This window comes from Staurois parvus, unplaced genomic scaffold (assembly GCF_062004578.1).
Source record: "Staurois parvus isolate SC_StPar_1 unplaced genomic scaffold, SC_StPar_1.0 ptg000420l, whole genome shotgun sequence".
In the NCBI taxonomy this organism is placed as follows: Eukaryota; Metazoa; Chordata; class Amphibia; order Anura; family Ranidae; genus Staurois; species Staurois parvus.
The window spans coordinates 1,739,629-1,763,028 of NW_028318216.1; the positions used below are offsets into that span (position 1 = coordinate 1,739,629).

The 23,400-nt window shown below is 40.8% G+C and overlaps 1 protein-coding gene across 3 annotated transcripts in view; it reads right to left on the bottom strand.

Moving 5' to 3' along the window:
* Nucleotides 1–2,509: 2,509 nt before the first annotated feature.
* The window catches only part of CUNH2orf42 (chromosome unknown C2orf42 homolog), a 49,763-nt gene continuing 28,872 nt past the window's right edge, over nt 2,510–23,400 (bottom strand). For all 3 annotated transcript variants that reach the window (XM_089687180.1, XM_089687181.1, XM_089687182.1), the window contains exons 5-9: nt 22,977–23,081; nt 16,284–16,391; nt 14,337–14,437; nt 6,394–6,553; nt 2,510–3,621 (exon numbers count right to left, since the gene is read on the bottom strand). In XM_089687180.1, the coding sequence (XP_089543306.1) occupies nt 3,410–3,621; nt 6,394–6,553; nt 14,337–14,437; nt 16,284–16,391; nt 22,977–23,081 (686 nt within the window). In that variant the 3' untranslated portion in view covers nt 2,510–3,409. The remainder of the gene's footprint in view (nt 3,622–6,393; nt 6,554–14,336; nt 14,438–16,283; nt 16,392–22,976; nt 23,082–23,400) is intronic.

A 23,400-nucleotide genomic window follows, 5' to 3' on the forward strand; every position in this document is an offset into this window, starting at 1 on the left:
GAAATGTTAGAACAGTTTCATATGCAAGATGCAAAGGAAGCGAAAAACACCAATGGAACCAGATTATCCAAAAATCAATGGAACAGAAAACCTGTTACCCAACAATGATTATTACCGCAAGGCAATCGGAAAATTGCTATACATTGCCACCGTGACAAGACCAGACATCGCCGTAGCAGTGGGAATACTTTGCAGGAAAGTCGCAACGCCGTGTCAACGCGACTGGAATCCAGTAAAGAGGGTAATGCAGTACCTAAAGGGAACAAAATCAGATGAAGCTGCGACTTCCAGCATCGTCAAACCCAAAACTGATTAGATATGTGGACGCCCATTGGGCTGGAGACATAACCAACAAAAAATTGGCCCCAGTATGTGCATGTATAAATATGAGTTAGGGATCTTAGATTGTAAGCTCTTGAGGGCAGGGATTGATGGGAATGTGCAATATATATGCAAATTGATAGTGCTACCTGTAATAAATGCTTGTAGGATGAGGTTCAAGCAGTGACCCCTTCAGAGGGGTTCAAAAGGGCTGATGCAATGCAGGAACCTCTTTCTATAAGCAGAGGTCATCACAAGAATATTTAGTTCTCATTTATCAAACTGTCAAAAGGGCAGAACTGTTCTTTTTCCAAGTATCAGCCACCCTCCTTTCTGCCCTCTAAAACTAGATTAGGATTACATAGGGAGGAAGCTCATTCAGAACTTGAGCAATAATATGACCAGAAACAATATGGGTGATGGGAGTCGAACATAAACATGGTCAAAATATATAGCAATGGGGAAAAATATTATAAGAGATATCATGTGTAATAAATATACTAGAAGATACTGTGAAAACTATGAGGAAATACATTATATATTCAAACAATAGTGCAGCGCTCCGTTGCTGAATAATTAGTGTACTAAAAATGATATATAATAAAATTAAAAACCTTTATTTATATAGCCAGTAATCCCACTCACATATCTGACAAATAAAATGCGCCTTATCAAACTTTGTGTGTGAATCAATTCCCCCTGATGAAGCCACGTGACCGGTGGCGTAACGCGTAGGGGAGGGGCTCTGACGTCATCACGCTAAGTCAGCTTGTCACGGCGAGTACGAGATTTGTGCTGAGCACACACAAAGTTTGATCAGGCGCATTTTATTTGTCAAATATGTGAGTGGGATTACTGGCTATATAAATAAAGGTTTTTAAAGGATAAGGCACTATCTTTTGCTTTTCTTTTGGTATCATGTATGTGGAGACCTGGAGGGGATACAAGGAGGAATAGACCCCTGGAGGCGAGAAGGGGAAATCCATCCATCCATCCTTATACCACCATAAGAAACTACACACTGGAGAGGCATCAGGTGGATAATTAGTAAATTGCAGTGTGGAACCATCTGGGAAGGAGTTCAGGAGCAGCAGTATTTGCATCTGTCCCTATAGGACAAACAGCTATTTCAGCCTATAATAAGTAGGCAAATAAGGAGGTAAGCGCATAATAGAGGAACAATTATCCTGAAGCTGTCCTATGGGTTGGAACAAATCCATATATTATTATTGGAGAACTATTCATTTAAATATCATTTTGGACACCTGTTGATGGGATATATTGTTTTTGTTTTATAGGATTGGATAATTATATTGTTTTGGTCATTTATAGACTTGCATATATTTAGGTTAATTATATAGAGTATTTTTGGATTCATAATCACAAGTTTAGGATTTATTAATTTAAAAATATTTTTTTGGTACACCAATTTATTTATATATAATGTTTAGTACACTAATTATTCAGCAAGGGAGCGCTGCACTATTGTTTGAATATATAGAGTTATTAACACTATTTATGAGTTGGTGTAGGGTGCTAGAGAACCTATTTGTAGATAACACTTTTTGAATTTCACCATATTAGCTCACAAGTAATTTTGGCACTGATATGAGGAAATACATGTCTCTCAAAGACAAAATGTAAATAACCTTGTCATTCAACAAATATACACATAGCAACATTGTGATTGGGAAATCTTGTACTTTGTTGAAGGATTTGTATAGGGCTGACCTAAGTTCACCTTTAATCCTTACTTAACCCCAGGATTTTGTTTTCTTTTTTCCTTGTTCCAGTTGCTTATATTACCCTCTGTGACATCACCATGCAGAGTTGTAAATATTTTGCAGGGGCAGCTCCTACTGATGTAGATTCACCCCCAGAACTACATCTCCCAAGATCCCCTTCCCTACAAACCGCTTATAAGCAGGCTCTTGGAAGTCAAGGCAGCAGCAAAGTATTTATGGCAAAGAAATTAAAGCACATGTGGAAAGGGACAAAAGGGTAGGGGACTATGCAGAGTTCTGTAGTCCAGCAAGCAGGGCTAACAACGCTGCTCGTTATTTCAGAGTAGAAAAGGCACTGTGTTCTGTATTCATACAAGAAGGTAGGAGCACACTGAAATTCTGGCAGATGCACTTGAAGCATTTTTGAGGATAAAACATAAGGAAACATGCATGCATGGCAGAGATATACAGAACATTTTTTTTTATTTTTTTATTTTGCCCTGACATACATTTTAAATGGTACCTACATGATGCAGAGCATTGATCATGGTTCTCTTGACACATTTATTTGATTAAAAATGTTCAGAATCTTCATGGGGCTATATTAATTTTTATCCAATTAAGCTAATGGTTATAGCCACTCTATCAACATAATATACTACAGTTACTTACAAGATATGATAAAAGCATATATTTTTTTTTTTTTTAAAAGGATGGTGGGTGGCAGGCTAGAGAGACTAAGAGTATAATTAAGAATTATATACAAAAAAGGATCACACTGTGTAAAGCAACCATTAAGGTCATCTCTTGTAATAAAAGGATATTGACCGATCATCCTCAGTCTCAATGACGTGGTCCCAATCTAATTACTTAATACAGTCCAGTAAGAGTCGCCCACTACTGTCAATGTAGACGTACTAGCGGAGAAATGGAAGGTCAGCCACGTAAAATGAAGAAAAACATTGTTAAATGTAGAGAAACGCGCTCTCATCCAGATCTTTCAAATGTTTTACAACATATGATGAAAGCCACTGTTCAAAGCATCCAAATTGACCACTTTAACATCCATTGCTGTCTTTTTTTTTTTTTTTTTTTTTTTAAATGCGATGCAGGCTGTCTAGGTAGGACAGAGACTTCTTTTACATAGATCGACACAAACAAAATACTGTATAACATAGCAGCAAAAAAAAAAAAAAAAAAAGGTTTTGGGAATTACTTCACAAGAGACATTGCAATCCAAAAGTTTCTCTCCAATATAATATAGCCATCCTCTAGCAGTTAAGTGATTGGATTAGCATGATGGTGTCTGTCTGGGTCCTTTGAATTTAGTCCACTGCTGACTTTGTCAGACATGACATTAAGAATCAATCAAAGGTGATAGTGGTGAGTGGTGTGATCTCTAGTGTGTGTTCCAAAGTGTGGGACTGGGGTGCATGGATATCTGGCAAGGGTCCATTTCGATGGTGGCCATATTCAAATTTGATGCGAAGCTCGCCAATTTTGGAGAGAGGCAGGATATCTGGGATCCACTCAATGGTGAATGGAGTTGGCTCCTTCTGGTCTGGGGAAGTGTTACCTGAAATAAAAAAAGCATTAAAAAGGTGACTTTGGCGAGGTACATTTTTACAGATGCATGCATGTTATGCAACGGCATTTTATATCGGAGTCCAACAGTGAAAATGGTTAATGACAGGACAATAAGAGTACGCCCGGTTATTACTTCCAAATATAGAAACATCTTCAACTTATGATTCTATATAACACTTAACCCTATAATATCCCAGAAAAGTGATCTACCTTCACCCTTGAAGGCCAGCTAGACAATATATATGTGACTTTTCTATGAACAAATAAAATAAATAAAATAAAACACCAGCACAAAACATCAAACCAAAAAAATCAAAATAAAAAATATGTCCAAAATCCCACCGTGTCCAAAAACAATTCAAAATATAAAATCAAAAAATCCAAATTTAACCAAAATTAAAAGCTTAAACTTTTTCTTCTTCTTTCATCACCAAAACCTTCTTAATACCCGCAAATCCTGATGTTCATACACCTCAAAAAAAGGAAAAAAAAAAACTCGACAGTGTCATACCTTAAATGATATAAAACACACGTGCCACTCACTGTGCAGCATGCAAAATATTAAATAAATGTGTATACTCTAAAACGAGTGTCTAAACACATACAAATAAGTGAATGTCAATAAGAGTGAAATGTCAATAAGAGTGAAAACACATTCACATAGAATATGAAATGCAATGTGTGAAAACCACTCCACAAATAACACTGCCAGTGTATAACACCACACATATATACATACATATATATATATATATATATATATATATATATATATATATATATATATATATATATATATATATATATATATATATATAAATAAAACAGTGATAGCCAAAAACCCAGACCACCACTCTCCAACTCTTATATGGATGGGTAATTACCCTATAGCAGAAACAGCAGGGCAATATACCACTCTGGGTTACTTTCTCCTCACATCGATTTTCTCCAAAGACTAGGGCCACTTCCTCCACTTTCCTCCAGAAAACCAGTCACAGTATAAAAGATATTCTTCTTTATTGGTAACTCACATAAAAAAATTCCAGTGGTAACAGCTCCTCCTCACAAGAAGTACACACATGGACAGGTTCAGGGAAACATTAACCGCATGTTCCCACTTCCAAGATGGCCGCGATCGCACTTCCGGTCAACGTCGATGCGTCTGACGTCACGTGTTTTTATGTGAGTTACCAATAAAGAAGAATATCTTTTATACTGTGACTGGTTTTCTGGAGGAAAGTGGAGGAAGTGGCCCTAGTCTTTGGAGAAAATCGATGTGAGGAGAAAGTAACCCAGAGTGGTATATTGCCCTGCTGTTTCTGCTATAGGGTAATTACCCATCCATATAAGAGTTGGAGAGCGGTGGTCTGGGTTTTTGGCCATCACTGTTTATATATATATATATATATATAGTGTGGTGTTATACACTGGCAGTGTTATTTGTGGAGTGGTTTTCACACATTGCATTTCATATTCTATGTGAATGTGTTTTCACTCTTATTGACATTCACTTATTTGTATGTGTTTAGACACTCGTTTAGAGTATACACATTTATTTAATATTTTGCATGCTGCACAGTGAGTGGCACGTGTGTTTTAGATCATTTAAGGTATGACACTATGTCGAGTTTTTTTTTTCCTTTTTTTGAGGTGTATGAACATCAGGATTTGCATGTATTAAGAAGGTTTTGGTGATGAAAGAAGAAGAAAAAGCTTAAGCTTTTAATTTTGGTTAAATTTGGATTTTTTGATTTTATATTTTGAATTGTTTTTGGACACGGTGGGATTTTGGACATATTTTTTATTTTGATTTTTTTGGTTTGATGTTTTGTGCTGGTGTTATTTTATTTTATTTGTTCATAGAAAAGTCACATATATATTATCTTCAACTTATGCCTTGGCCTGGCTCCTCAATCTCTCCACCCCTCAAACACACAGGACATCCTACAGCCATAGAAGAAAAAAAAAAAAGTGCAACTAAGTATACAGCAGGGCTAAGAATCAACACTTACAGGAGGCAGAGCTTGGAAAAAATGTCAGCCTAGGATACAACACAGCTTCACAGGGATGTACACGATGACTGGCACTAGAAGACACCACAATATGCCTGGTCCTCAGCACTACTATTATCTTTGGCCACATCAGGTGCATTTTAACATGCCCGGATCAGCAATAATCCTAAACAAAAATTATTCTTAAAGCAGTATTAAACCCAAAAGAAAACAGCAGCTTATCAATTCTTAAATGTGATGGCTCTATTAGTTTCCTTTGTTAAGCTTGCTTTCTTCTATTTTCATGTGGTGGTCCAGCTAGAAGTCTGTAGCTTTTTTTTTCCAACAGAAAAGCTCTCTTGCAGTTAGAGATGAGAAACCATTTAACACTGGCGGGAGTGCTTAAAATGATCAGCTTTTCTGTAAAAACTTTATCCCAAATGGAAAAAAAAACTGTTTGCTGTAGCTACCTATAAAGTATTGGCTGCCGTTCAGCTTCAATTAGTGTATTTAAATTTACTAGTACTTCTAACACTCCCATCCCCCCACACTGACAATGCTGCTGTCCAAATCTGTGGTCACTCATCCAGAGTGGTTTTTGTATAATACAGGTGTGTTACTGGCCAGAGCACCAGGGGAAAGCAGAGAGAGAAAAAAAAAAAAAATAAAACACACAATAACTGACACATCTAATAAGTAAGCTACAATATATTACTTTTTTGGTTTTAATTCCACTTTAAAATGTGTCAGTTTAATGATAACATACTGACCGACTTTCAGGAAGGTTTTCAGTTCCAGTGGTCGGATGGGCTGCTTCTCTAATCGCCCATAGGTTTCCGCAATATTTTCCACTTCGACTTTAGGGCATTTAAACAGATCGTATGTTCCATCTCTGTTCTGGACAAAACTTCTGGTGATTTCCAGTGGCATCTGTAGAGAATAGAAATCGCAAACATAGGGAAAGATTTCCCAGGTTATGTCATGTTTCTCCTGGATTTCTCACTGGGTTTAGAACAGTACATAGTGACAGGTAGAAAGTAATGAATCCTCCTGGTTTCGTTTTATATATTTTAGATCTACCTCACGTGATAAAAAAAAAAAAAAAAAAAAAAAGAGCAGAAATTGCTTCCTTTATTAGAAATATGTCTCACCATGTTCAGAATCTGAAGCACTGCTGTCTACCATATTAGCGTATAATGATCAGAATTAGATTTAACATTTTTTCACTATTATTATACAGTATTTATATAGCGCCAAAGGGTTTGCTCAACGCTGTACAATAGCAAGGGGGACAGAACATGAGACAAAACAGTAACAATACAATACACGAGGAGTTCAAGGGCCCTGCTCTTTCGAGCTTACAATCTAGGAGGGAGGGGAAGTGGTACAGGAGGAAGTGGCTGTGGGGGATGGAGTGGTAGGAGGAGTGGAGGAGATCGGTTGTTAGGTGAGAGTGGGGTAGGCTTCCCTGAAGAGATGGGTTTTCAGGGTGCGCCTGAAGGTGAAGAGGGTAGGTGACAGTCTGATGGATTGGGGTAGGGAGTTCCAGAGGATAGGGGAAGTCCTGGAGAAGTCCTACAGTCGGGCGTGGGAGGAGGAGGAGACCAGGGAGCTAGAGAGTAGGAGGTCCTGTGAGGAGTGAAGGGCATGGGTAGGGTGGTATTTGGGTATCAGGTCAGTTAGGTAGTTTGGGGCAGCATTGTGAATGGCTTTGTAGGTCAGAGTTAGTAATTTGAAGCGCTGGGCAATAGGGAGCCAGTGAAGGGATTGGCAGATTATTAATCTAGCACTACTGGATTAATCTGAATTTAAAAAAAAATATTGAGTATTTAAATCGAGTAAACTATGCTTTTTAATAAGTATATTAAATATATCAAACTAGTATATTGTCTAGAACTTTGTAGAAATACTTTAAATTACCAAAGGCACATGGATACACAATTAGAGCTGAACTCCAAACAAATAAAAAGACGTTAATGCAGCTCTGTATTATTAACACGTCATTAAAAATGTTGTACTCATCATAAAATCCTCTTATTTGAGTCCATTCAAAGACACAGTATGTCTTTTATCGCCAAGTTATATAGACATGAACAGGACATGAACAGGAAGACTGGACATTGATAAAAATAAATAAAAAACACCACCACCACAACTAACCTGGGGTCTACCTGCTGCCCAAACTGCTGGGATCTTGTAATGCATGATTAAGAAAATGGGATGTCTGACTTACTGTAAAATCTTTACCTTAGACTACATTACAGGACACAGGGGAAGTATTTAGGTACATATAATTATGCTCCCTTATGGACACTGGCAAACGAGAGGTTATAAGGACAGCCCAGTATAACCCCTCCCTCTGCTATGTCTCAGAAACAGAGAGGGAGCCATGTCCCATAATGCATTTCAAGAAAAGGATTGTACAGTAGGTCGGACATCCTTTTTTCTTAATTTTTCATTGTGAGACACAGGACAAACATTACAGTTCAACTGGGCAGTGGGCAACACAGCATACAAAGGGGTAACTGGCCCATGAGAACCAACAAGTTATCAGAGATGATCAACAGATAGCAGAGCTGCCAGAAGACTCATATGACTGAAGTTAGCATCAGCTAGGGAATGAACGTTGGCCTGGTAAAATGAGGTCGGAGTATCACATCCTCCTGAGCCAGTTCAGTGTGATGAGAATCACTGGAACGCCCTCCATCTCGATTGTGCAGAGTAGGAGAGGAGGGTGTTTTAAAGGGAAGATGTAGACCTGAATGAACTGATCCCACAAAGTCACCAGAGCATTCACTGAGGACTAGAGGAACCCTGGATCTGGAGACAAACCTGCTTACTTTGTGGTTGAATCTTGAAGTCAGGAAGTTCTCACCTGCAAAATAGGTCCTGAAACACCTTGGGTGAAAAGACTAGAGTCCAGACACTGACAGCTGAAGAAATTTGCCTGTCAACTTTTCATGCCCGAGAAGTGCATGGCAGACTGAGCTGAATCAAAGTTCTGCCCAAGCCAGAATCAGATCTGCTTCCCTTTGAACCGCAACTCTGCTTTCTCACTTATGGGTGATGTAAGCCACTGACTTGAATTGTCCAACTAAATACTGGTTGAACGTTCGCCCTTGCAGACGATAGGTCCAGCATTGAAGGGTTAACCAAAGCAATCTGGAGTTCCAAAATATTGATTGTGTAATGAGCTTCCCTAGGAAAACAAGTTCTTGTAACAAGAACGTATTCAATATTCTATAGCAGGGGTAATGAATTCAAATTGACAGAGATCTGGTCAAAATAATTTTCTTCCAATGGAGGTCCAAGTCTCATGTTTATGCTATGATGTAGATTCAACATCACAGCCTTCTGTACAGATAACAGTCCTCCCACCTTTTATGGCCTGATCACCCTGGCCCTCATGGTAAAATGAAGGGTTCTAATGTGTGGGCACCTGTTAGTGTGAGGTCCAGGAAGACGCGGTGCAATGCACATTTAAGTACATTGCACTGTGCTTTTTTTTTTATTTTTTTTCAACCTTACTGAAATGTTAAAATTGCATTTCATTAATTTTTATGCACCACAGCTGTTTCATATAGAAACAGACTGTACATAGAGCCTTCATATGAGGTCCAGTGAGTAGCCAAAAAAATGCAATGTGAAAAAGGCACATAGAAAAACAGTTGTTTTCTAATGCCCTTGCAGTGACCTGTGTTTTTCTAGTGCAGGAAAACATAGGGGTCAATTCACTAAGCATTAAATAGCGACTGAATAAATGTGGTAAAATAACGCATGAAATAAATATCTTTTACAAATGTGCAATGCAATTTACTAAGAATTTTGCGGTAAATAACTCATGCGGTAAAATATTGTTCTTGTGGTAATTACCACATATTTTTGTGCGGTAATTTATCGCACAGTAGCTGGTTGTTAACCTCCCTGGCGGGATGATTATTTAAGATTTTTGGTGCTGAAAGCGGTACCATTATTTTGCATGGAAATTTAGCGTTTTATATTGTAGGCCTGTAATTCTTAGGAATAACTCACTTAAATCTGTCTAAACCAGAGTCTAGTAGACATCTCGGGTAAAAAAAAATGCATTTATTAAATAAAAAGAAAAAAATTTTTTAAATAAACTTTATGCTTTGGGCCTTCCCAATCATACACCGTAATGCTTTGATTACTCTTAAAGAAGAGCAGCCCAAGTCAACTATTTACATGTGATTTTTTTTACTGTGCGTTCTTCTTTGTAACATCTTGGGTATGATAAAGTTTGAAACACAAAATCATAAATAATATAATAACTATAAATAACAAATAAGAATACTTTTTATTCAATAAATTTTAGTAAATAATATAATCAAAAACACTGACTTTTTTTTTGGCCAAACAAGGATGCAATATTAGTAGTCATATTGCTTCAGTAAACATCCGGGGTATGGAAAATTTTAAAACATGGTACAGCACAAAGTCCGACGTCACAATCAGGACAATAGAACCGGGTTTCTTTTCTGATTTTCGTTCCAGTGTTGTCACGTTTAGAGCAGCAAACCACACACATCCTTGTGGGTGCAGACTTTTCCGTTGGTGGAATGTGGTCCATAAAGTGACGACCAGTCAGGCGTTTCGGGTTCACAACGCCAGCAACACGACGTCCAGATCTATTTACAGTCGTTGGTGTTTGGTGCTTGAGAAATATAAGTTCGGCAACTTTCCAAACAAACTCCGCATGAACCACAGGCTTGTCACTCTTTTTTTCTAGCAGAATGAATGCGTTCCACAAACACTGTCCAAGAAGATGCCTGAAGATTTTTTTGTAATTTTTTTGTTGTTTACTCATCGCTGGATAAAATGTCATGGCCTGCTCAGATTTGTCCACACCTCCCATGGTGTTGTTGTAATCCATCACGACTTGTGGTTTCATTACGTCTTTTCCACCTTTTTGTGTGTACCATGACAGTAGAGGTACTGTGAATAGTACTCATTAGGCACACATCTTTTTTGTCACGCCATCTCAGGCCATCATTTTGCCTTTCTGCCAGGCAACTATTTCTCCTGCCTTGAGCTTTTTATTGCCAAAGGTTGGCGGCATGTCATGCCGGTTAGCCCCAACGGTCCCATATGCATCCGTCTTGTTGTGTAGAAGGAACTCAGAGTTCTGGAGAAGTGTAAAAATTGTCTGTGGTTACACAATAGCCCTGATTCAGCAATGGCTCAATCAAGCGGTTGCCATTCCATAATTTCTGAATTGTTCGTTGAATTTGGTTCCTTTCCCGGTGTATAGGACCGAATTCCATATGTAACCAGTGCTCGATTCACATAGCATGAATGATTTTATGCCAAGTCGTGCACTCTGACGCCATATACTGAATCCAGCTGAGTCTTCCTTTGTATGCCATTAGACTTTCGTCGATACGAATGTCTATCTGGTACATAGGTCTGCTGGAAATTTTTCAGAATAATTTGATAAACTTCCCAAATCTTCTTGAGTTTTGGAGCTGGATGAGAAGTCTCATCAAATTCTTCATTATTTGCAAAGTGCAAATATTTCATTATCAGAGAGAATTTGTATTCCGACATGACCGTGCCAAAAAAAGGAGTGGCTAGTAATTTGTTGGTTGTCCAATACCACTTCTGCAGGGGTTTCCCCACCACTCCCTGAAGAATTATTAGGCCCAGAAACTTCCAGATGTCCTCTTTGGTCACTGGTTCCAACTTTCTGCTCCTTGAAAACCTCTGATGCATAGCAGCTTGTTGCTCCTGGTACCGATTTGTCTCCGTAACAATTTTTTCAATAACCTCATCGGTCAAAAAGAGTTGGAGGTATGCCAAGGGGTTGTCATACTCAACATCCACTTTGATACCAGGTGCTCCAGTAAACAGGAATCTTGGGGGCGCTACGTGCTCCGTACCGCAGTCAATCGAGCACCAAGTCCGCACATCGCTGGGCACAGTCGCAGGATCATCGCTGAAATTGCTTTTTGTGTCCGATGACGAACTTACCCACGAATCGCTATCACTCAATTCTGCATTGCTGTTGCTGTTTTCCAGCAGGTCATATACCGCTTTTGAGGTGGAGGCGCGCTTTTTTGATGCCATGGTCGTTCTGCAGTTTCCAGACACAAAGTACAGTAAAACTGCAGGTAAGGGCACTGGAGAAAGCACTGGGGGGAAAAAACGAAGGTCAATTTATTTTATTTAGTAATGTAATCCAATAGGATTACAATGTATCAGTGTGTTTGTGCATTATACTTTTTGAATTTGCCGCCGGTTCCACCCCCGTGTCGCGACTCTCGCAGGGAATGGAAGCCAGGGCACACAGAGCATCGGGCAGAAGATCCGGCTGTCGTACACTGCGGGAATACATTGTGGGATCCCGGGGACAAGGTATTTAACCTCTTCCAGGATCCAGCGATGCAATCCCGAGTGTGGCTTGGGGTTACCGCTAATGGTACTGAAATTCCACCCAGAGTCACACTCGGGAATACCGCCAGGGAGGTTAAGTAAGCTGGCCGCCCAGCCTTTAACAACAGATGGGTTTCCTGATGACAGCTGAATGTTAAAAAAAGGAAGAAGAATTCCCAGCAATTATAAAATTAATTTACAAAAAACCACATGTGGTTCCCCCCCATCCATACCATGCCCTTTGTGTTTGAGGGGAACCGCAAAAAAAAAAAAAAAAAGTTGTGGGGGTCCCCCCAAAATCCATACCACACCCTTGTCCGAGCATGCAGCCCAGCAGGTCAGGATGGGGGGGGGAAGACGAGCAAGCACCCTCCTCCTGAACCATACCAGGCCACATGCCCTCAACAGTGCATGCTGATGGGGACAGGGGCCTCTTCCCCACAACCTTGGTTGGCCCACGGTTGTGAGGATCTGCAGGCGGGAGGCTTATCAGAATCTGAAGTCCCCTCTAACAAGGGAGGCCCCATATCCTGCCCCCCATGTGAATGAGGATGGGGTACATGGTACTCATTCACAAGACAAAAAAATAAAAAAAGTGTAGTGTCAAAAAAACAAAAACAAAAAAAAAAACAAACAAAAAAAAACAAAAAAAAAACACACACACAAACAGGCAAACAGTCTTTGAAAAGTCCTTTATTTAAAAAAAAAAAACAAAAAAAAAAACAAAAACAAAAAATAAAAAACATACCACACAAAACCAAAAAAAAAAAAAAAAAAAACCTATCCCCCGGTGTAGAGCTATCATCAATCACAATGCCTGCTGCCAACCCAGAAAAAAAAAAAAAAAAAAAAAGGCTCTGCTCTGGTGTCGAGAGCAGAGCCTTTTTTTTTCTTTTTTCGGGTCGGCGGTGGGCAATGTGATTAACTATGAATGACTGCCTACTGTGGTTTTTTTACACTACACTTTTTGAGAATGGGTAGTGGTACCATGTACTCCATACTCATTTACATGGGAGGGGGGCCGGAATCTGGGGATTCTGATAACCCCCGCACCCACAGACCCCCACGACCACCGGCCAAGGTTGTGTAGAAGAGGCCCTTGTCCCCATCAACATGGGGGCAAGGTCCTTCAGGGGGAATCCCCCCTGCCTCAAAGCACTCCCCCTATGACGAGGGCCTGGTATGGGGGGGGGTGAGCTCGCTAGTCCCCCCCCTCCCCCCCTTTCCGGACCTGCCTGCATGCTCAGGTAAGGGTCTGGTATGGACTTTGAGGGTCCCCCATGCCACTGTTTTTAAATTTTGGTGTGGGGGTTCCCCTCAAAATCCATACCAGGCCAGAATTTCTGTGCAATTCAGACTCTGGCATGGTGTGAACCATGCATTTTTAAAAAGGTACAGGAACCTTTTTCCTGTGTTTCTTGCAGGTACAGAAGCCCAGAAGCTCAGGGAAACACAAGCCGCAGCAAATGCATAGGTGTGAACCTAGCATTACATCACAGAAACCCCCCCCCCCCCACCCTTCACACCAGTACTCCCAGTCCCCCATCCTTCCACCACAGTACCCTTCACATCATATTCCCTCCTCTCACCATCCTTACATCACAGTCTTCCCTTCACATTACCACCACCCCCCCTTCCACCACAGACCCCCCATTCCAGTTCATTTTATATGTGTATTTAGCGGTTTGTTCAGTTCAGCTTTAACGGAAACCATGTTTTGTTTTTTTACATTGTGGCATCCTTGTCTTGGGTCAATGACTCAGATAGTGAAGCTAGCCACAACCAGATGACTAGCATTTTTAAAAGACCAGCAACAGATGCCCACACATTTCTGTATGTGTTACAGTAGACACAATATTTTCCTTTTAAAATAGTTGAATGGGACAGAGGCGGTTTGTGGCAATATTTGGTAAATAAAAGGATTATTCTGTCAGCCTTCTTTCCTTCTAGTAGACCAAGCTACATGTAATTGAGGGGTCACCACAACAGAAGTACGTTTCAAAAGTACATGTGTTTCACTCAATATGTAGTAATTACGATGCCACACGTGACAACATGAGTGTATATCAACCTATAGTTACTGCACTGCAGTTTATATCTATGTAATACATCTATACTCCAATAGTAGTAATAAAAGAAACCACTATAAACCTTGACTTTTCGCATTTTTGTGTGATGCATATCTTTGTGAATATGAATGAGAGAACAGCTCATACAGGTACAAGAGGAATTTCAGAAGGGAAATTACGGGTACCCCCCATCTCAATGCATTAGACATCTTCATCGTTAGCACCAGTATCATATACAGTAGGTGGACACTTACCTCTGGGGTGTCAAAGATCTGCTTCACATGTAAAATGTTGGTTATGTGCCAGGTGTACTTGGAGAAAGTCCCAAGCGGGAGGGCATCTTTCCTCACAAAAGCTGTCAAGTAGAAAATCCTCTAAATGTTGCCTTACAAACACAAACTATATATATGTTACAATGAATAAATAGATACAAATAAAACAAGATTGCAAATTGCACAGACAGCAGGTGGATCAAGCCTGCCTTTAATTTACACAAAGCTATAGGTTTTTCATTACACCCTTCTGCCGCCAGCGTCCTAAAAACCAATGATGCCATCCATTGTAATGCAGGATGTTGGTCATCTATGCGCCATCCTTCTTTGACCCTCCCCTGCCAATCTGTCAGTAATGGGGTCAAAAAGGCTGAGTGATAGGGAGAAAACTGAGGGAGAAGAGAAACACTGGAATACTATTCAGTATCAGTGTGCAAAAGCGTATTTACTTCGGACAAATAAATCCCCTCTAACGGTGGGTGTCTTACATGTGTGGGTGTTCCGGCCTAGTGCATTACCTTAAAAAATGTATTTATTAAATAATAAAAGTAGGTATTGTACTCACAAAATGGCAGTACAGAGTACACCGTGAAAGAATAGCCCTGTCCAATCCACACTACGTGTCTGCCTGGGAACTATGATGACTTGCCCCTTCCTCAGAGCCAACTCAAGTCCTCGAAACGCGTCAGCCTGTTAGAGGTCCAGAGTTCCCATTACAGAGTCACGATGTGCCTTTGACTGTATTGTCATTTTGTGAGTACAATACCTACTTTTATTATTTAATAAATACATTTTTTAAGGTAATGCACTAGGCCAGTGGGCACTCTGTTTTTCTCCACTCGGTTATTTGGACTTCCCTGGTAATTTGAAGGCAGCAAGGCGTGCATATCCCAAGAAATTCGTGATGTGGTCCTATCTATATAGAGTCCATCTCTAAGCGCAGGAGTATCTGGGTTTGCCATGTCTTCAATGTGTGGGTGTTGCTGCATTAGGTAAAACTATTACAATAGTTTTTTTACATTTTAAAATGGGGTGTCTTGAGACTGTCTATAATTTTAAAGGGCGCCTCAAGATTGTTCATAACTTTAAAGGGTGCCTTGAATGGAAAAAAAAAAAAAAAAAAAAAAAAAAAAAAAAAAGAAGGTGAGAAACACTGGTTTAGAGTTAACAGTAAATGATGAAATTATTGCTCTCACTTTGGCAATGCCTAATGTGTGGGGTAATGTCTGTGTTTACACTTGACAAATCGCATATCATTCATAGGGGCGGGGGAATTTTATACATTTTCTGGGGTTGATTTTATTTTTATTAAACTAATATTTTTAGCTTTTTACCTTAACTTGATTCCCATCACAACAGGAGAGCAGCCAGAGATTGAAAACTCTAAACCCTAAAGGACTCAGGGCTGATCTCTTATGGGGTCGATCCCCCAATGTTGGTCCCAGGCACCCAAGGAGGACAGATAAGCCCTAATCACTTCTACTAGAAAGCCAATAGCTGGAAGTATAAATGTAATCAACAGGAGGTTGTAGTACTTGGTACTTACACGGCAGCAAAAGGGTTTAAGGATTTTACCTATACAAAATGTATGGCTTAGCTGTTTTTAATAAGGTCAACAGTTTATTTACAGTGTTACTAAACCCAAGACCTGCATTCACTATATCTGGTCTGCTTTAGTAACACTTTAAGTGCGTTTTTTCCCCAGAAAAAATGGGTTTGATAAACAACTATGTGACATCTCTGGGGGTTTTAAGCAATCTTAAAAAAAATCTTCTGGCCTAAAATGTTAATTTACCTTGTGTAAAAACAGAAAAAAAAAAAAAAGGCTTTAGCAGAAAAATGGTTAAAGAGAACTAGAACTATAGAAGCGAATGCTATATTGTTTCTCAAATCAGAAGCATGCCTGTGAGCAGATATAATAAAATGTACCTGTAGTGCAATTGGGGAGACGCATCCTCGCATTACCCATGGATAGTCTCTGTGAGAGTGCATCAAAGAAAGACTGAGGAATGTGAAATACTAGAGGCTCCGGTTTACCTGCAAAGAGCGTAACACTATTAAATGGAGTTTCTGGATAAAGCATGACTTGCTGTGACACAATGTTATATTTATATGAAGGGGAACAAAAAAAGTGTATTCCACAACATAGTTTTCAAGATATCAACAGAATTGTTTAGCAAAAAGGATTCATGTTCCACTGTGTGTTCATTTTAAGTCCCTCCTCCTAAAGTCCAGGAGAACCAATGGTTTTGCAAATATGCATGTAATATCTGTCAATTTACAGCAGGTATATACAACATATGTTAGCAAATTTCCACATAAAAGTCCTACTCTAATGTATAGCAGAACTCCACCTGAGAACATGTATCTTACAACAAACCGTAAGAGAATTCGATGCATAGTCGAGGTCTTCAGCAACACACACACACGGAAAAATTTGCAGAGGACTGAATTCGAAGACACCCCGAAAATCAAAGTGAAAAAATGATGCAGCAGGCTAGTCCATTTTGCTGAAATTTCATTGCAGCAACTTAAAATGGTACTCAGTAGTTTGTATGGCCCCCACGTGCCTGTATGCATGCCTGACAATGTTGGGGCATGCTCCTAATGAGATAACGGATGGTGTCCAGGGGTATTCCTTCCAGATCTGGACCAGGGCATCACTGGGCTCCTGAACAGTCTGAGGTGCAACCTGATATCCCAGAGCTGTTCTACTGGACTTAGGTCAGACGAACATGGGAGCCAGTCAATGGTATCAATTCCTTCATCATCCAAGAACTGCCTGCATAGTCTCACCACATGAGGATGGGCATTGTTGTGCACCAGGAGGAACCCAGGACCCACTGCACCAGCGTAGGGTCTGACAATGGCTCCAAGGATTTCATCCCGATACTGAAGGGCAGTCAGAGTGCCATTGTCTAGTCTGTAGAGGTCTGTGAGTCCCCCCCCATCAATATGCCTCTCCAGACAATCTTTGACCCACCACCAAAAAAGTCATGAATGATGTTACAGGCAGCATGCTATCCATGGCTTCTCCAGACCCCTTCACGTCTGTCACATGTGCTCAGGGTGAACCTGCTCTCATATGTGAAACGCTCAGGGTGCCAGTGGCGAACCTGCCAAATCTGGTGTTCAGTAGCAAATACCAATCAAGCTCTACGGTGCTGGACAGTGAACACAGGGCCCACTAGAGGACGTCCGGCACTCAGGCCACCCTCATGAAGTCTGTTTCTGATTGTTTGGTCAGAGACATTCACACCAGTGGCCTGCTGGAGGTCATTTTGTAGGGCTCTGGCAGTGTTCATCCTGTTCCTCCTTGGAGCAGATACTGATCCTGCTGATGGGTAAGGACCTGCTACAGTATCCAGCTCTCCTAGAGTAACTGCCTGTCTCCTGGAATCTCCTCTATGCTCTTGAGACTGTGCTGGAAGACACAGCAAGCCTTCTGGCAATGGCAAGTATTGATGTTCCATCCTGGAGGAGTTGGACTGTCTGTGCAACCTCTGTAGAGTCCAGGGCCTCATGCTACCAGTAGTAACACTGACCCTAGCCAAATGCAAAACTAGTGAAAAACAGTCAGAAAAGAGGAGTAGGGGAAAAAAATGTCAGTGACCTCACCTGTAAAACCATTCCTGTTTTGGAGGTCGTCTCATTGTTACCCATCTAGTGCACCTGTTAATTTCATTAACACCAAAGCAGCTGACACTAACAACCCCCTCTGCTACTTAACTGATCAGATCAATATCCCAGGAGTTTAACTGACTTGATACTATACTCTGATTACCTACTTGCCAACCGCAGATAGCCAAATGACTGCTACACTGCGGCTGGCCAGTTCTGGGAGGGCGTCATATGACGTCCTCCCAGAACGCGCTCTCCATGATCGCTGTGTCCTACAGACACAGCTGATCACATGATGTGGTAAAAGGCCAATCACAGAGGCCTTTTACCACGTGATCAGCCGTGTCCAATGACACGCTGATCACCGGGAAATGCAATTGCCGGTTCTCGGCTGCACTTTCCTCACGCTGTCACAGCGCGAGGAAAGTACTGCCGAGAACCGGTAGTTATCAGAGCAGGGATCGGCACCGATCATCAGTGCCCTGATGATCTGTGCCCAGCAGTGCCACCCACCAGCTCCGCCCACCTGTGCCCAGCAGTGCCACCCACCAGCTCCGCCCACATGTGCCCAGCAGTGCCACCCACCTGTGCCCATCAATGCAGTGCTGCCAGTCAGTGCCCAGCGGTTGTGCCAGTCAGAGCCCAGCAGTGGCGCCAGTCAGTGCCACCTATCAGTACACATCAGTGCCGCCTATCAGTGACACCTCATTAGTGCTGCCTACCAGTGCAGCCTGTCAGTGCCCTTCAGTGTTGGCTATCAGTGCTGCCTATCAGTGCTGTCTCATCAACACATCAGTGAATGAGAAAAATTACCTGTTTGAAAAATTTTATAATAGAAACAAAGAAAAATATTTTTTTTGCAGTTTTTTTGTTTATAGCGCAAAAAGTAAAGCGCCCAGCGACGATTAAATACTGCCAAAAGAAAGCTCAATTTGTGAGGAAAAAAAATGATAAAAATTTCATATGGGTACAATCTTGCATGACCATGCAATTGTCAAAGTGCGACAGCGCTGAAACCTGAAAATTGGCCTGGTAAAGAAGGAGGTATAAGTGCCCAATAGGCAGGTGGTTAAAAAGCAATCCTTTAATTTTTTTGAACAGTGTATATAGTGGTGCATCGAAATGAAAATTCTGGTGCCAAAACCAAACATTTAGGATGCACTTGGCCAAAAATATGAAAGATGAGAAAATAGATACCAAATGTCATGCTTTTAAATTGCGCATGCTTGTGCAATGGTGCCAAACTACAGTACTTACAAATCTCCATGGGTATTGCTTTAAAAATTTCTACAGGTTACCAGTTTAAAGTTACAGAGGAGGTCTAGTGCTAGAATTATTGCTCTTGCTCTGACCTTTGTGGCAATACTTCACGTGTGGTTTGAACAACGCTTACATATGTGGGCGCGGCCTACGCATACGTTCACCACTGCGTGAGAGCATGGGGGGACTGGGGTACTTTAAACAATTTTTTTTTAATTACTTTTTTTTTTTTTTTTACACTGTCCCATTAACTTTTTTTTTTTTTTTTTTTTTTAGCAATTTTATTCCTATCACAAGGAATGCAAGCATCCCTTGTGATAGAAATAAGCAGTGACAGGTCCTATTTATGGAGAGATCTGGGGTCAATAAGACCCCACATCTCTCCTATACAATGTAAAGCATTAGATAAAAAAAAAAAAAAAAAAAAAAAAAAGCATTGATCTAGTGCTTTAAAAAAGGCCTTGTTTACATGGGGCCAGAACCGCAACACAATGACGTCGCTCCGGTCCTCCAAGGGCATAGAGATGAGTGGAGGTCAACTTTCCGTCACTAATCTCTATGCCCAGCTCCAGGATCGTTGGATGGGTTCTCAGGTAAGCCTGAGAACCACCAGACAGGGGTGGTGGCGAAGGGGGCGGGACCATTTTTGGCACCTGTATTGGTGCCTATTTGCATATTGGCCAAAGGCCAATAGGGGTATTTTCGGCCTCCAAAAAGTATTGGGACACCTGCCTTTACACGCACATGAACTTTAATGGCATCCCAGTCTTAGTCCATAGGGTTCAATATTGAGTTGGCCCACCCTTTGCAGCTATAACAGCTTCACCTCTTCTGTCCACAAGGTTTAGGAGTGTGTCTATGGGAATGTGTGACCATTCTTCCAGAAGCGCATTTGTGAGGTCAGGCACTGATGTCGGATGAAAAGGCCTGGCTCGCAGTTTCCGCTCCAATTCATCCCAAAGGTGTTCACTCGGGTTGAGGTCAGGACTCTGTGCAGGCCAGTCAAGTTCCTCCATCCCAAACTCGCTCATCCATGTCTTTATGGACCTTGCTTTGTGCACTGGTGCGCAGTCACATTGGAACAGGAAGGGGCCATCCCCAAACTGCATCCCTAAAGTTGGGAGCATGAAATTATCCAAAATGTCTTGGTATGCTGACACCTTAGGAGTTCTCTTCACTGGAACGAAGGGACCAAGCCTAACCCCTGAAAAACAACCCCACACCATAATCCCCCTCCATCAAACTTTACACAATGCAGTCAGGCAAGTACCGTTCTCCTGGCAACCGCCAAACCCAGACACATCCATTGGATTGCCAGACAGAGAAGCGTGATTCGTCACTCTAGGGTCACTGAAGGCCACGCAAAGTTTGGAGGTCTTTAGCTACTGACTTTGCAGACAGTTGGTGACTTCGCCGCACTTCAGCATGTGCTGACCCCGCTCTGTTATTTTACGTTGCCTACCACTTCGTGGCTGAGTTGCTGCTGTTCCCAGTTGCTTCCACTTTCTTATGCCACTAACATTTGACCATGGAATATTGAGTAGCAAGGAAATGTCACGGATGGACTTATTGCAAAGGTGGCAACCTATCACGGTACCACGCTTGAATTCACGGAGCTCCTGAGAGCGACCCATTCTTTCACAAATGTTTGTAGAAGCAGTCTGCATGCCTTGGTGCTTGATTTCACACACACGCTGAATAAAGCTTATGAATGCTAGTCTAACAGAAAAAACAAATGTGAACACCACGAATCAAGTTAAAAAATATCAAATTCAAAAATAATCGGTAGCACTTGGTTAGAGAGGGCCTTCGTCATCCTTTGAATGTACATAGAGCCCTATACCTGCAGAATAACTGAAACACATTGTTTAATATGTGCGGTTTTATCAGCATCACTATTAAAATTATCAGCCTGACATTTAATGTCATTCATGCGTATGAACCAGAGAAGGTCACAAAAGACAACAAATGACATTCACAATGATAAATGAGTTTCAGAGTATTTGTACAGAGATGACTTTAGCCTGTCTCCACACGGACATGGGGGAGGCAGAGGTCAGGCTTACTGCACAGCAATTTTCCATTAAGCACAACAGCTTTGATTCCAATTTCCTAAAACTGTGGGGTTGAAAGAAAAGCAGTACATGATGCACATTTATGCAGTGCTTCACTTTGCTACAATAAGCCAGAAATCAGCTGGAGACAAGAGATTTATTCCTGTAATGTACACTACATCCATTCACAAATCTTTGCCATTCTTAGTCAGGTACATTAGCCACATACCTATACAACCCCAATGGACCAGAGAAATACATATAGTTTTGTTTTTTGTTTTTTTTTGTTTTTTTTAGGACAATCAAGGCTTTTAGTTATACCTTTTTACAATCCGTAGACAGATTTTATTTTTCCCTTATAAAAAAAACGCACTTTCAGCATTAGTGGTTTCTGTAAAGAAAAAGGTATACATTCTACTCTATAATTTTGCCTGTTTAAAATAGGGATGCACAGATTCCCTTTTTTAATTGGCGAGCACAAACACTGATACTTTTGGTCAAGTAGTCGCCAATACAGAGTAGCGATACTTTGCAGTGCGATTTGCTTTACTGCAAAAAATGTAAAGACGCAAATTGCACTGTTCAGGATATTATGCAATTTGAACAGGAATTAAATTCCCCAGTTTTTCCTTCCGCGACAGCATGGGTTTGCTGCAGGAAGGTTTCCCGAACCACTCCTGTGTGAACTCCGGCTATGACAAGCCTGGGTTCTCACAGGAGCAGTGAGGAAGCCACATGCAATTTAGACAGGAATAGCATTCATGTTCAAATTGCATGCTATTTTTTGCAGGGCAATTTGTGTCCATACATTTTTTATCTACACAAATCACAACATGAAATATCAGTTTCAGGTATTAGGAGCATTTTCACAAGTATGGTCACAGTCTACACTTTGAATTTATATTACAATGCTGATGTTCTAGAATTAAACAATAGTTATATTTGATAACCCAATATACTTTCTTGAAAAATCTGCTTTCGTGTTGCAACGTCTGTCTGCTGATCATCCTATTTTACAAGTTCATGAATTTCCTGCATGCTCTGCAGCTTCTCCTCTGCTGTTTTCTATTTCTAAGGACTACATATGCTGTGGTACCTTGCAACCTGCAAGCTGACGGCAGGCTCTGTGAAATGTGTGACATAGCAGTGCCTACTCACCAGACATAGTGAACATGCATTGCAGGTGTCACAGAATTCAAGGAAGTAAAAAGTATGGGGATCTTCACAAAGTAAGTTTACAAACTTCAAGCTCAAATCAGATCAATAGCAGTAGACTATGAATTATTGAAATATGTTCAGCTTTAACTGACATATGCAGAAGGAAGCTCATCCCTTTGATTTGCAGATCAATAATGAAAAAAAGCAGGTCCATCTTTGACAGCAATGGCTATTACAGCTGCTGTATTTACACAACTACCAGCTGTCATTTAAGAACTTCCAGCAGTAAGGTGGTAGTGGGGCAGAAAGACAGGGAGTACTGCACATTGCGTACTTCAATAAAGTCTTTTTAGGCATTTGTAGCATGTCCACAACTGGTTAAACACAAGAGATGTGACAATCACACCCATGTGCATAAATAGAAGAACTTTTTACTGACAGAGTATATTACGATGCTACCTGTTTACATAACTTGCCCAGCAGTATACCTAGTTATTAGCAGCATCCATTAAAGTCTCAGTATACTCACCATCAAACTGATAGTGCATAGTCTGATGGATTCGTTCAGTCACGCTGGACAGCCAATCTGTAAAGGTCAGGGACACTTGGTTCTCATCCATCAGCTGGTTAGAGGCTGAGAAAAATAGACCGCACACATGCATCACAAGATTTTCATTTACTACAAAAGCACAACTAACGGTTAACTACAGCCAGCATGCCCTGTACTAATGTCACTGAAAGAGACACTGTACAACATACAGTAATTCACATCAAGTCCAAAAAGGTTGATGGGACTTTTAAGGTGGTTTATCAACACCAACAAATGTTTACAAGAACATCCTAAAATTTATTGTCAATATTTAAAATCATTAATCTCTTGATCCTTAAAACTTACAATTTTAAGCCTCCGCAAGGCCATTATGAATATATTACCATAACACAGATTCCACCAC